This window comes from Elephas maximus, chromosome 4 (assembly GCF_024166365.1).
Source record: "Elephas maximus indicus isolate mEleMax1 chromosome 4, mEleMax1 primary haplotype, whole genome shotgun sequence".
Lineage (NCBI taxonomy): Eukaryota > Metazoa > Chordata > Mammalia > Proboscidea > Elephantidae > Elephas > Elephas maximus.
The window spans coordinates 34,311,455-34,326,238 of record NC_064822.1 but is presented as its reverse complement, the minus strand read 5'-3'; the positions used below and the strand labels follow the sequence as shown (position 1 = coordinate 34,326,238).

General features: G+C 32.9%; 1 protein-coding gene across 14 annotated transcripts in view; it reads left to right on the top strand.

Annotated features, from left to right (window-relative positions):
* MLLT10 (MLLT10 histone lysine methyltransferase DOT1L cofactor) overlaps positions 1–14,784 on the top strand; it is a 301,040-nt gene that overhangs the window by 210,070 nt on the left and 76,186 nt on the right. For all 14 annotated transcript variants that reach the window (XM_049881865.1, XM_049881866.1, XM_049881870.1 and 11 more), the window contains 2 exons: positions 5,145–5,400; positions 8,516–9,085. In XM_049881865.1, coding sequence (XP_049737822.1) covers positions 5,145–5,400; positions 8,516–9,085 — 826 coding nt within the window. The remainder of the gene's footprint in view (positions 1–5,144; positions 5,401–8,515; positions 9,086–14,784) is intronic.

Here is a 14,784-nt window from a genome sequence, read left to right as displayed (position 1 = left end):
TTACCCAGAAAATGGTTACTTAGGAGTACATTATTTAATTTTGAAATATTTAGTGGTTTTCCACATATGTTTTTGTTACTGATTTCTGATTTAGTATCTTTGTATTATATAAATTCTTTTAAATTTATTGAGACTTGTTTTATGGCACCAAATATAGATTTGTTAAATGTTCTGTGTGCTCTTTAAAAGAGTATGTATTCATTCTGCTGTTGTGTGGGGTTTTTTTTTTTTTTTATATAAATGTCAATTACATCAAGTGGATTTATACTTGTTCTGTCAGTTATTAAGAGGGAATACAGGTGTCTCTTACTGTAATTGAGAATTTTCTGTATCTTTTTTCCATTTTTTAGTTTTTACTTCATTTATTTTGAGATCCCTTATTAGGTACAGAAATATTTAAGTTTTTTGTATCTTCCTGATAAAGAGACCCCTTTATCGCTTGGAAATATTCTTTTTCTGAAATCTACTTTGATATTGACATAGCCAATTCAGCTTTCTTTTCATTAGTGTATTTCTTTTTTCATACTTTAATTTCTTTTTCACTTACTCTACTTTGTGTCTTTATATTTAAAGTGAGTTTCTTACAGGCAGTTTATATTTAGAGCTTGCTTTCCTACACCTTCTCAATCTGACAATCTGTGCCTTTTTATTGGGGCATTTAGATAATTAACTTTTAATGTGATTATTGATAGCATTGTGTTTATATTTAATGTTTACCAATCGATTTTTATATGCTTATCATTTCTCTTTCTCTTTTTGGCATTTTTTGGATTGGGTATTTTTAATGATTTGATATTGGTGACAGTAACTGTTATGTTGTTTTATTGGTTGCTCTTGGGCTTATAGTATACATCTTTATTTTGTCAGTCTAACTTCAAATGGTGGTGTAACACTTCATGGATAGTCCAAGAACTTTACAGCAGTATACTTCATTCCTCCCCTTTTAGCTTTTGTGCTGTTTTAATCTTTTTTTACATATGTTACAGACTCACAATTCATATTTTCAATTTTGTTCTAAATCACAACTGCTTTTTTTAAAGAGATTTAAATAATAAAAAAGCCTTTGACAATTTACCCATGAAGTTAACCATTACTGGTGCTTTTCCTTTCTTTATGTAGATCCACACTGCATTTTTTATTCTGTGTAAGGACATCCTTTCACATTTATTGTAGTGCCTTTCTGCGGTGATTAGTTCCTTTAGCTTTTATATCTGAAAAAATCTTTGTCTTTTTTACAAAAATATTTTAGCTAGCTATAGAATTTTAGGTTGACAGTTACTTTCTTTTAGTACTTTAAAGATTTTGCTCTTTTGCTTTCTAGCTTGCATTGTTTCCTAGGAGAAATCTGCTGTCATCTTCATTTTGTGTCATTGCATGTAAGGCATCTTTTTGTCTTCTAGCTGCTTTTAACATTTCTCTTTTCACTGGTTTTTATTAATAAGCAGTTTGATTATATGTGCATTCATGTATTTTTTCTTCCTGTTTCTTGTGCTTTGGGTTAATTGGGCTTATTAGATCTGTGAGTTCATAGTTTTCACCAAATATGTAATTTTTCCTGCTACTATTTCTTCAGAGTTTTTTTTTTTTTTTAAATAAGTATTTATTTTCTCTGTGCTTCGTGTTGGATAGTTTCTGTGCTGTGTTCTCAGAGTTAAAGGTGAGCGAAAAAATCTGTGGCTTTTTTTAGACATTTAACTAGTATATAATTTTATTTTTGAAATAATAACCAGCATTTATCTTTCATCATGGTGGTTGAAGGCACAGTTTTTGACTACTCCTTCTCCCTTTGCTGCCTTCTGCCCAGTGTGGGTGACCAAGCCTTCTCCTCCCTTTGCCTCCTTCTCCCCAGTGTGGGTGACCAAGCCTTATAGAGTAATGTAAGGCAATCAGACCTTTAAAAAATACACATCATTGCTGCTGTTTCTTTGGTTACCTATTATAGAGTCATCATGTAATTCTGAATCTAATTTGAAATTTTTGTTTTTAGTAGCTAATAATTTTTGTTCCCAATTAATGCTATTTAGTTGATGTACTGGAGTTGCATCTTATCTGAGGGTTAATAATTGTAGTTAGCCAGTTAAAAAAAAAATTACACATATTCAGAATCACCCTTTTCAGAAATTCCTTAAGTTGCCTGTAAATCTCAGTATAAACCAAAGTACTTATGTACCACTTTGTTGTTGTTATTGTCAGGTGCCATCGAATAGGTTCCAACCCAGCAACCTTGTGTACAACAGAATGAAACACTGCCTGGTCTTGTGCACCACTTTAGAGACTCTAAATATGTCCAGATATCCAGTTTTATGTTTTGTGGACTAGAAGAAAATACCACATTTTCAACTGAGTACAAATGAAGTACTTGATTTGCTTTTATAGGTCAAGTTACATGAAAAATAAGTAATTTTAAGCACTAGAATTACACTTAGCAGTGAGATGCTTATACTGGGAGAGGCATTTTAGTATGTGAAACAGACTAAGCAAACAACAGATTTTGTGACTTCAGTCTTCGGCTTACTTGTTGTGCCTCTTTTAGCTATCTCCTACCTTCTTCTCCTCTTACTTTTCGCCCGCTCCTTGCTTTTAAGTTTTATGCTTATTATAATGGTATTCCACAGTAGCGTTGGATATATGTTGCTTCAACAGCATATTATGAAACAAATATTCTTAACTTTCAAACAGAGAATTAATGTAGAGTTCTCTCATTTAGTGACACTTATGTGGCCTTTTTTTGGTGTTATGTATAATGTTTTTTGTTTTTTAACATTAGGATCTTAAGCTGAAATTCTTTTTTTCCCTGAGATCCCTCAAACCCAACCAAAACATGTTGCCATCAAGTCATTTCCGACTCATAACTACCCTATAGGCCAGAGTAGATCTGCCCCATAGGGTTTCCAAGACTGTAAATCTTTACGGAAGCAGACTGCCACATCTTTATCCTGTGGAGCTTCTGGTGGGTTCGAGCTGCCTAGCAGCCGAGCAGTTTAACCACTGCCATTAGCAGGGCTTCTTTGAAGGTTAGAAGGTGTGGAAAAATTTATTTAATGTGATTTTTGCCATTGAAATTTGCTGAATTTTCATTCATAGCTTTTTGTAATACCTTATTTTTCTTGCAAATGTCACATTTTTGTTGAACTTGTGTACAGATTTATGTGTTGGGGGCTAAAGCAAAGATATCCTTTTAAATGAATGGGAAAATTGACTAATCCTAATTTAGACTGGCATGTAGAAGTGAGTAGTGTATTTCCACTTGTAGTACTCCGTTTAGTTCTCTCTCCTTCCCTCATTGGATACATGAACAATGTACATGAGTGAAGAATATCATTGTGTTTCTTTAGGTGACATTTAACTTTCACTAGGTCATGGAAAAAACCAAACAAACCCATTGCTGTTGTGTTGATTCAGACTCATAGCGACCCTGTATAGAGTCAGATATAAGTGGAATAGAGAATCTCAGGGTTAAATTGAGCTATGGGTAAAAATATTTGAAAACTGTGGTGGGGTTGTTTCCAAATTGACCTGCCTAGTTTGGAAAAGTTTCATGTTTCTAAAGTATGCCTTGAAGCCTAACTGAAATCTGATTGGTTTGTTATTTAAGATTTTGGGTCTTCCCCCCCCCACAAACTCACTTTGAAACCTTTTGTGCTTGTTTGTAAATTGTAATTTAGCAGATTAGTAATTAGTTTGTTTTTATGAGATAATGTTTCTTGTATTTGGTGATGAAAACCTGGCATTGGTGGTGATATGATAGGGGAGAGTATAGCAGAGAGCAAGTATTTCTTGAAAAATTTAGTCTTCAGAACATTTGGTGTCTTATTCCTCTTTTATGAACATTAATTTTACTGAAAATTTGAACCATTTTGAATCCTGATTTTACCGTGTCACTTTCTCAGTCTTTAAATGTATTGATAGTTTGTTTTGAGTAATGGATATATGTGGGAATTTTTAGTTTTGTGTTTTTTAAGGTTTTTCATTTGTATCACACCAGAGATTTTAGATAGATATTTTAGGAAAACATTCATTTATTCATTCATTTAACATAAATTTTAGTGCTTGCTATGTTCCGGTACTGTCATAGGTGCTTCAGATACTTTAGGGAATTTAACAAGAAATGTCTTTGACCTGTGAATCTTACAAACATTGCATTTTGAAACATGTTGACTAATGTATACCTATATGATATACGTGGAAACACTAGTGGCGTAGTGGTTAAGTGCTGTGGCTGCTAACCAAAAAGTTGGCAGTTTGAATTCACCAGGCACTCCTTGGAAACTCTGTGGGAGGGGGGCAGTTCTACTCTGTCCCATAGGGTTGCTGTGAGTCAGAATCAACTCGACGGCAGTGGGTTTTGGTTTTATATGTTTTCGTAGTCATTTCATTTGCCATTCTTTGGACATGCTTTGTATTAAAAATGATTATTGAACACTGGAAGCTAGTTATTTAAACAAATCTTTATATTGCTTTTTTTTATATCTAAAGTGGGTGATTGAGTCTGTTTTGGGGCATAGTGTTTGATTTTTATAAATCTTAGCTACAGAATTATACTTTTTTCTCAGCTTAGAAGATATGGTTTCAGTTTTAAAGGCTTTAATCTGTCTAGTTTTAAAAAGTAGCTCTCATCTGAATTCCTTAAAAATTCTTGCTCTATCCTAAGCTAACGAGTTGCTGTTGAATAGATTTTTACTCTTATAACTCTTATGTATGGATTTGTAGCACCCTAATTCTCCTAAATTGTCACTTTGCTGTGCTTGAACACTAAAGCTCAGTTTACTTTCATGTCTAGAAAGTAGTGTGTTCTTACTGAAAATGGTGTTATCTGAGAAGTGCACACTTCTAGTATTACTGTTATTCATCTAATAAATATGACTAATATGTACTTTTACTAATTGCTGCAGTTTGATACTCAAATAGCCATACTAAAAACTATTGCCTTCATTTTTCTAAAGAAAAGTAGTTATACTAAGAGTTTAAAATGATTTTCTTAAGTAGACTGGCTTATTTTTAGAATCATACCTTTCATATGGGTATCTTATGATGTCCAGTAATTATTTATTGTTATTAATTTGCCATCTTTTTTTTTTTTTTCAGTAGCCAAAATTTAACTAGTTCTTTTTCCTTTTACTTCCTTTTCTGAATCAAAATGTTAGACTTATACAAGCACTAGCAGCAACTCCATGTCAGGATCATTGAAGCGCTTGGAAGATACCGCAGCACGATTTACAAATGCAAATTTCCAGGAAGTCTCTGCCCATGGCTCTAGTGGAAAAGATGTTTCAGAGGCTAGAGGGTCAGAGGGCAAAGGGAAGAAATCTTCAGCTCACAGCTCAGGTCAAAGGGGAAGAAAGCCTGGTGGTGGAAGAAACCCAGGAACAACTGTGTCAGCAGCTAGTCCTTTTCAGCAAGGTATTAATTATAGCTAAAATACTTGTTCTGATGATGATCAACATTAGTTAAGTTTTGTAAAAGAATTTGTCTTTTATTTATAACTAAGGGATCATTTGTGATTATTGAATGATGAGGAAGATTACTTCAACAGTATATTTTGTTAAAATGCTTCTGGGTTCTTTGTTTTCTTTATTATGTTCTGCTTATGCATCCAAAGTTGAACTGTGCTTTTAATGTTTAAATAGATGTGAATAAAGTTTAAGATTGAGGAGAAAAACAATAAAACCTGAAATTTTCCTTTCTGCTCAATAGAACAGTCATCCTTTTCTATGAGTTATGTTTATTTACCTTTCCAATTAAACATTAATTAAGATAGTTAAGGTTTACATTTTTAGTAGGCAAAGAGTACAACGTAACCTACATAGTACTGAGAGGATCTACATAGATTTCAGTAAATCGTTGTTGATTAATAATGGTTTTATTTTAAAACTTAAAGTAGAATTTTGCTAAGCTTATATATATAATATATTTTAAGGCTGCCAGACTTAGCAGGTAAAATACAGGCTGCCCAATTAAATTTGAATTTCAGATAAGCAATAATCTTTTAGTGTGTCCCAAATATGTCATGGGATATACTTATACTGCAAAAACAATTTGTTGTTTAACTAAAATTCACAATAACTGGGCATGCCATATTTTATACAGCAACCCTATTTTATGGACTAACTCAGGTAAACTTTAGAATACGTTAGTGCTATGTTCTAGGTTTTTACTTTGTGTCATTTTTTAACATGCATATAAATATTTTGAGATACGTAACAGTAAAAACTGCTGGAGAAAAATATGTTAGTAAAATTTATAATAAATGCCTTTTCTTTTTTTTCTTTGACTTCCTTGGAGTAAATATGGGGAGAAAAATTGTTTCTTTAACCCTACTCAAGTGTCTGCCAATAATAAAAATTATACCCAAAATCTAGCAGGTTATAATTTGAATCTGTAGAGAGATTACGTAGTCTGCTGACTTCTTACTTAAAAGTATACTCATAGTTTATACAAGCAGTTATTTTGGGCTTGAATTTTTTCAAGTCCTAGGGGTTTTTTTTGCCTTCCATTACACAAAATTTGACAGGAAATGAAATGCCAAATTTACTGTTGTATTTTACTAAAATTTACATTTATTGTTCTATCAGAATTTTGGAAAATAAAATAAATAATAAAACCTTAATTAATTTTTAATGTAATTCCATTCACATCTTGAATGTGATATTGGGGGAATTTAGTCAATGCTTCCTTTATGATTAAGACACTGTTTTCTACTATGAAAATTGCATTTTTGAGCTTTTAATCTATCTGCGAAGTACTAATTCATTTAGAAGAGAAATCTTTTATTTTCTTGAACTTGGCAACATTGAAAAATCCTTACAGCCTCCGTTAAGTCATAGTAGAGAATGTGTTATGTTTTCATATCTTAGGTTATAGTCTATAAAAATTTTAGAACTTGAAGGTGGGGAATTTTGAGATTTCTTAGTCTTATTTTTTTCATAGCAGGCAGTATGTGAATTATAAAAAAGGTATGTTAAGCATTGCATTTACTAAATATTTTAAAGTATTTGCTACACTGTAGTATGCTTTTAACACCAGCTGTAGAAAAAAAAAGTGTAGAAAAAAAACAGATGGTGACAGATCAGAATGAATGATAAAGAACTTCTTTATAGCTGTTAATTAAGTGGCAAATTGCAGCTATCCTTCAATGATTGATGTAATGTAAATAATAAAATATAAATGGCTTGTTAATATGTATGTTTTTCTATTTAGCCATAGCCTGAAAATGCCAAAAGAAGTAGAAATAATATTTGAATTAAAAAGCACACGTACCCTTAAATGAGTTAAGTTTTGAAACTGCTAATGCTCTTTCAATAAACCCTTTGGGAAGAGGTTAAAATTCAAAAATCAAAACGCTTAGCCTTTAGTTAAAAAAAAAAAAAATTGTGTATGAGGAAAAAATATCTTGTAAATATTTAGATGGCTTTATATATGATTACTTGCGAATGTGTTCTGCAATAAAATTTGCGCTTGGCTAGCTTGAAATTTCCCTCCACTCCAGTAAAACGCTTTATTTTGAGCTTTTATTTCCAAACACATTAGTTAAAATATGATGATATAGTTTAGTGTATGAAGCATAATAAATGTGGTTACAACTGAGTCTAAACACTTCGTACTCATTTTGCAAGCATGAAGAAGGGTTGGCGAAATAGGATGGTGGATCAAACTATTTTTTCATCCTAGCCATGTTAATTTCCTACCAGGTGAATAAGAAACGTGTGGTTTTTAAATCTCATTGACATGGTGGGCTATTAATGTTTTTTAAACTACAGAGTGGAAGAGAATTAGCAGTTTTAAAAAAGATTTGTGAAAGTCGCCTTTCCCATGATTATTTTTCATAAAAGCAATAGCAGAATGCTAGTGGTGGATTTGTTTTCTTTATGCAACTCTGGTGGAAGTGGATTGGGTGATAGGTTTCATTTAATCATTATTTTATCAAATCCATGTTTTGGTGGGATAGATTCATCTAAACAGTAGCACTCACTGATAAGCCTTGAAGTTAAATCTTCTACCCTAAGAAACATCCCTTGGTTCTTTTTGTATGTTGGAAACATTAATAATCATAACTTCAGTACTTGAAAAAGAAGTTGTCTATGCCACGTACAGTCAAATTGTAGTCTTGTATCCTTGCAAGGCTGGCAAAGGAGACCTTGCTGTTCCTCAGTCCTTCGTCAAGTATACACAGGGGGCTTGTGAGAGAATTGAGGAATGGTGCTATGGTGATAGGTAGGTTAGATAAAGCACAACCCGTATTGTAGTAATTATACAAGTATCATTTGCAATTCAGGATTAAATATTTAATCTGATACTTCTAAAATAACTGTTTCTTAAGATGATTTTATAAATAAACTTGTTTTCAGTGATAACCTTTTTCAAATCTAGCTTTGTTACATAGTGGTGTGTCCTAGTTTTTCTAGTTGATAATGTATTTTCAACCTCTTCTTTTGATGATTATATTATGTCTGCTGCTTATGGGAATTTTTGCATCCAATTTTTTCCTTTCCTATCCCCTTTTTCTCTTTCACTACAGGCAGTTTTTCAGGAACTCCAGGCAGTGTAAAATCATCTTCTGGAAGTTCAGTACAGTCTCCCCAGGATTTCTTGAGCTTTACAGACTCAGATCTACGTAATGACACTTACACTCACTCCCAACAGTCATCATCAACCAAAGATGTACATAAAGGAGAGTCTGGAAGCCAGGAAGGGGCGGTAAATAGTTTTAGTTCCTTAATTGGTCTCCCTTCAACCTCAGCTGTTATTTCACAGCCTAAAAGCTTTGAAAATTCACCTGGAGATTTGGGTAATTCCAGCCTTCCTACAGCAGGATATAAACGGGCTCAAACTTCTGGCATCGAAGAAGAAACTGTGAAGGAAAAGAAAAGAAAAGGAAATAAACAAAGTAAGCATGGACCTGGTAGACCCAAAGGAAACAAAAATCAAGAGAATATTTCTCACCTCTCAGTTTCCTCTGCTTCACCAACATCGTCTGTCGCATCAGCTGCAGGGAGTGTAACAAGCTGTAGTCTTCAGAAATCTCCTACATTGCTCAGGAATGGAAGTTTACAAAGTCTTAGTGTTGGCTCATCTCCAGTTGGTTCAGGTAGGGATTTGCCCGTAATTTTTCTCCTTCACTCCTACCATCACCACCACCCTTCCTTTATCCCAAAAAGTAAAGAATTATATATTTGAAACTGTTGTATACTTTGAATTGCTCAGTTACATTAATTATCTGTTAATAAAGAATAAATAAAAATGTCTTAAAGTCTTAGAAAATTTGGTATTTGGAAAAATATGTTTGACACTAACGTTACTTAACTAAATATAGGCTAAACAGTTTATTGGTCATCCATTTCTTATGAAACACCTAGAGTCTATTTCCTATTTTTGTTTTTGTCTCACCTGCACAGTATTCTAAAAACGAACCAATGATTCACTATTAAGGTGTGAGAGTTTTTGTACTATATTTTTGGTTGGTGTTTGTTTTTGAACTCCTTTTCTCTAAGCTTCATTTAGTGTTCATTTTCTAAATAATTCATCACCCAAATACTACTTGAATTACTCTATCTGAAATATTTCTAAATATTTAATTTAAAATAATTTAAATGTATGTAATATTAAAAAAAAAACACATTTTAGGAGATACAATGACTTTTTGTTTTAAAATATTTTTAATAATTTTTATAATTTTCTTTATTAGAGTATGAGTGAGGTTATAGAAGTTGTTATTCACACCACTGGGATGCTTTTTGTATGATCAGTTTTTCAATTCTTGAAGATGTATGTTTTAAGTAGAAACTTAACAGCGTTTATATATATTTTGATACTGCATCTTGAATTTGAGGTGTGTGGTTTTAAATAAGTATTGATTGTAAACTTCACACCTCTCATTTGAGTATAGATTTCTGATTATAGAAATAATATTTTGGCTAAGATAAACTACTATGAATTTTAATCAGCTATGTTAGCTGTTGGGGTTGTATAGATAGGAAATGGTATAAGAAAATAAAAACAGTTTGAAGAAAGTTCATGTATATTTTATAAATGCAGAATCTTAGGATGTTTTAATAGTTGTGCAGATACTAGCTTCAGTAAACAAATTATTTTTTAAAGCCTGTTAGTTTCAAATTTTAAAATTATAAGAAAGACTGTTCTGAGTGAGAAAAGAGCATGTGTAAAGCTCAGATGTGAGAAATAGTAACTGTTAAGTACCATTTCTTATGTGCCAGGCTATGTTGAGTGCTTATATTTATTATCTAGTTTAGGCCTAACAACAACTGTTTGAAGTAATGGCTATTAATGCCTCCATTTTACAGCTGAACAAAACTGAGGCTTAGGTCAAATAGTTGCCCAATGTCACACAGCCAGGGCCGTCTTTCCCGAGCTTTTTGCAGAAAAGAATGGAAGCTTTGAAGGGATTGTTTCATTAGCAGCACTAAGGATGGACCTAGAGTAGAGTATTTCAACCTTAGCATTATTGACATTTTGGACTGAATAATTCTTTGTTGTTCTGTGTTGTCTTGTGCATTGTAGGATATTTAGCAGAATCGCCAGCTCCCTTCCCCCCCAGTCAAAACTGTCTCCAAACATTGTTAAAATGTTACCTTGGAAGCTAAATCACCTCTAGTTGACAACCACTGTTCTAGAGGGAAAAGATAAAATTGCAGTGAGAAAAAGTTCATTGAAGAGATTTAAATAATTGCACACTGGAATTTATACGCTATGTTTCTTTTGAGCCCAGAAGCGCTTAGCAATTAGCCTTAGCCCCTAGTCACAAAAAGTATATTTAGACAGATTTACTCAGAAAAATTGTGAGTTTATTTTTAGCAAGAGCCTAAATTTGCCTTTGTGGAGAGAGCCTCCTGATTTTATATACATGCAAGCGTAGTCTGAAAATTCTTGAATTTCAGAAATTGCGACTGAAATGTTTTTTGAAACACATCTCTTCAAATTAATGGAATTACATATTGACTTATATTCTTGATAGACTTTTCTACCTGTTAAAAGATTTTGGAGATTTTAGCTGTGGGAAATAGTGTCTCTTACTATCAATTCTTGTGGAGGTCAATGCCTGTGGTACATTTAGAGTAGAAAAAATAGGAATTTGTATCCATTTTCCTCACCATTAGGTAAACAGTAATTTGAGAGACATACCCATAGCTGTTGTTGTTTGACAAAAGTAAATAACAAATTTAGGACTTGCCAGAATTTTTTCTTTAAATTTGTGTTTAAAAATCACCCTGAAGGTTGTATATGGCTTGTTAAAGGTATAATTATGGAATAATATTACTCAAAATTATCTGAGATTAATATATTCTTTAATTTTATACATATTGATAAAAGTTTTAAGAGTAGAACGGGACATTCTTTTACTGATAAACTTAATACTAAAGTCTGTCCTTACCCAGAAAAAGCTGGCTTACTGCCATGAATATTTAACAATTATTCCCAAGTACAATAGTAAGAATTGCCAAGTGCTGTTGAACTCTCTGTGTACTACACACTTAATACAAGTTGAATATACGCTTAATATAAACATTAAGTATTATTACTTATATAGAACGGGAAACTGAGACAGTTCACATAGCTCTAAGTGGTGAAGCTGTTCATTTTCCCTAATTCCAGATCTGTGTTAATTATAAAGTCCAAGGGATATTATTGATGAGGGTCTAAAGGCACACTAGTACAATGCAAGTCATGCTTTCTGCAGAGGGATCCGTGAGAGTCTGTTGGACCAATAACTTAACTTTCAGTAATAGTGTTTCCTACTACTAGTATAGGAAAGTTAATGTTTCCTTTGGGCTAATTTTAAATTGAAAAAAAAAAAAAATTTAGTAATTGTAAAAATAGGAAATCACCCCTCACACCAGTATATATGTAGGAGGGAGAAAATGTGGACTGTGTACTACATTATCAAATGTTTTTCATGATGCCCTTTTAAAAAGATTCATTTGCTTTCATGACAGGTTGATAATTTAGTAATGGTGAAGGTGACCTTTGTAAGTACCTGTTGACCATGAAGATAGAACTATAACATCCACTACATATTAGCCCCATGAAGTTAGGAGCTGTGTTTGTCATGTTCACCACTGTATTCTTACTGTCACCTCAGTGCTTTGAATGTAATAAATGCTAAATACATTTTTTGTAAAAATGAATATCATTAGTAATCACTGAGTGAATAGCAAGCACCTGGTTAGTAGTATGTTGTGTGATTTTGTTCTTGCTTTCCAAGTGTTTCGGCCAGGTTGTAAGTGAAATGATTTATTCGTAAAGCTTTTCAATGTAGTGTAACAAGACTGTTCAGGATGGAGACTTATGACTAAGTTGGAAAGGACCATGAAGAAGATGGGATTTGAATTGTGCTTTGGAGTAGGCAGAAAAGAAGGCCAACAGTATTCCCAGAAAGGAAAGATATATTGGGGGGATAAGCTTAATAGAAACAAGAAACTTCTGTTTAATAGTTAGAGGTAATGGTGATTGCATAGGGCAGGATGGGTCAACTTATAGTATTGGCAATATTTTATATTTGAGAGCACTTAACAAATTTTAAAGAACTCTTTCATTTTTATCTCATTTAATCCTTGGAACAGTTTTGTGAAATAGGCAGAGCAGCTGCTGCTGCTGTTATTGTTGTTCTTACTATTATTTCTCCTCTTTTTTTTTTTTTTTTACCATGAGTAGGACATAAAGCAGTAAAATCATATCCCCATGATACGATTCTCTCTTGAAATTGTTAGCATCACTTCTAACAATATCCAAAATTCTCTCATGATATGTTCAAATCAAAAGTGTATGTATGTAGCAAGATAGGAGTCCTAAATCAAATCAATAGAAACCCAGAAAAGACCTGTAAACTTCTAGTTTGATTCAAGGTGTGTATTAAAATTTAAGTTGAAGTAATTCCTGATAAATGGACTACTGTTTTATAGTGACTTATACAAAATGGAAAATTAGTGTGGTGTTTTAAGTGATTGCTAAGGGTTTAGTTTTTTTTTTGCTTATAGATTGTGTTATGTTTTTGATTGAATATTTCCTACATATATTCTTTTGGAATTTTGTTTATCTGAAAGCTAGGCACCCAGTCTTTTGAAACATCAGGAATTAGTATAGCTTTTGGAAGAACTGAAGTGTCTTACTTGTCTTCTTCCTTTTCCCAATTTATTTCAACTACATTATAAGAGTTTATGGTTTACTAAAGTGGAAGTTGACAACATCGTTTTCTTCACAGAAATCAACATCTTGTTATTTTCTCTGCAAAAAGTCTGTAGTCATTGAATAACAAGTAGTTGATGGTTTAGTGGAAACCCTCGTGGCGTAGTGGTTAAGTGCTATGGCTGCTAACCAAAGGGTCGGCAGTTCAAATCTGCCAGGCGCTCCTTGGAAACCCTGTGGGGCAGTTCTACTCTGTTCTATAGGGTCGCTATGAGTTGGAATCCACTCGACGGCACTGGGTTTGGTTTTTTTGGTTTGATGGTTTAGTATTAACTTCTTTTCATCAAATTGCTTTAGAGATTTTGGGTGTACTATGATCTTTCAAAGTACACACTTACATATTTTTAAAAAACCTTAGTCTCCAGTTCTTTAATATAATACCGCCATACCTTTCTAAGATACTTGAAATGTGTTTACGTGATGAAATTATTTAGTGGTGATAAGTGCTACAAATGAGATTCTGGGAAGGTACTCCTTTGGTTATGATTCTATGTTTTTAATCTTAAAAGTTTTAAAGATTCCACAGAGACAAATTGTTAATATGAACAGATCATTTCAAGAAAAGCTTGTTCTGGCCTCTACTAAAATATGTTTATGAAATTGGAACTTGAACCCTTATAATTATTAAAGAATGTTTACTAAAAAATCCCTATTAATGTCATAGTTATTTATGCTGGTAAAATGAAATTGAGAAGTCTTTGCCTGGTAAAATAGAAATAGGGAGTGATTCTATAAACAAATACAGGAATCATAAAGACACAAAGATTAGTCCAATAACCTCTCAACAGTAGAGTTACTAATGAGGTATTATAGACAAAGGAATAGGTGCAGTTATTGATCATAATTAATGATAACATTATTTTATCTGTATTGATTATATTGGCTTGTAAAGGACATTAGACACTGCTGGGACAAAGATATGTCTTGGAATTTGCTTCCATGATTTTGTTTTGGTCTTTGATGATTTGAAGATTTACTGACCTTATGTCATGGCTGCCTTTCTCTAAAAGTGTTTTTAGCTCAAAAGCCAGAATAGCATTATTCCCATTTTTCCCCCCATTGAAAATCCTTCTGCTATTACAAGTGTCCTTTGGTTTTTTTTCAGCATGATTCCAAAAAGGTACCATTTCCTTACAATATACCATGTCAGTCTCTTCAGTAGGGCCCCTCCACCCACCTTTTATAATCTCACTTGTATTAGAGTTGTTAATGAGGCATTAAGGTGGAAAATTCTCTGTTGTGTCTAATTTTTGAGTGTCATCTGGAGAGGACAAAACCTACATTGTTACTAGACAATTCTTCTAAGTCGATACGAATGTTTGATATCTAACAGCATCTAATATAAAATTCTTTTTAAAATTACAGCAATTGAAATTGAATGCTGACTTTTCTACCTTGCTTTGTGTCTCTTGTTAACTCAGGTTACTCCAAGTGGGTCCATGATAAGACGAGGCTTTTGAGGTATATATGTAGGCAGATGTGAGTGACGGTTTCCTTGGAGACTCTGTACATTTGGTTCCTAGGGACCATATTTTTGGTTAAGATAATGTCCAGGTCATTCCTAGCTATCCCCCGCCTCTTAAAATT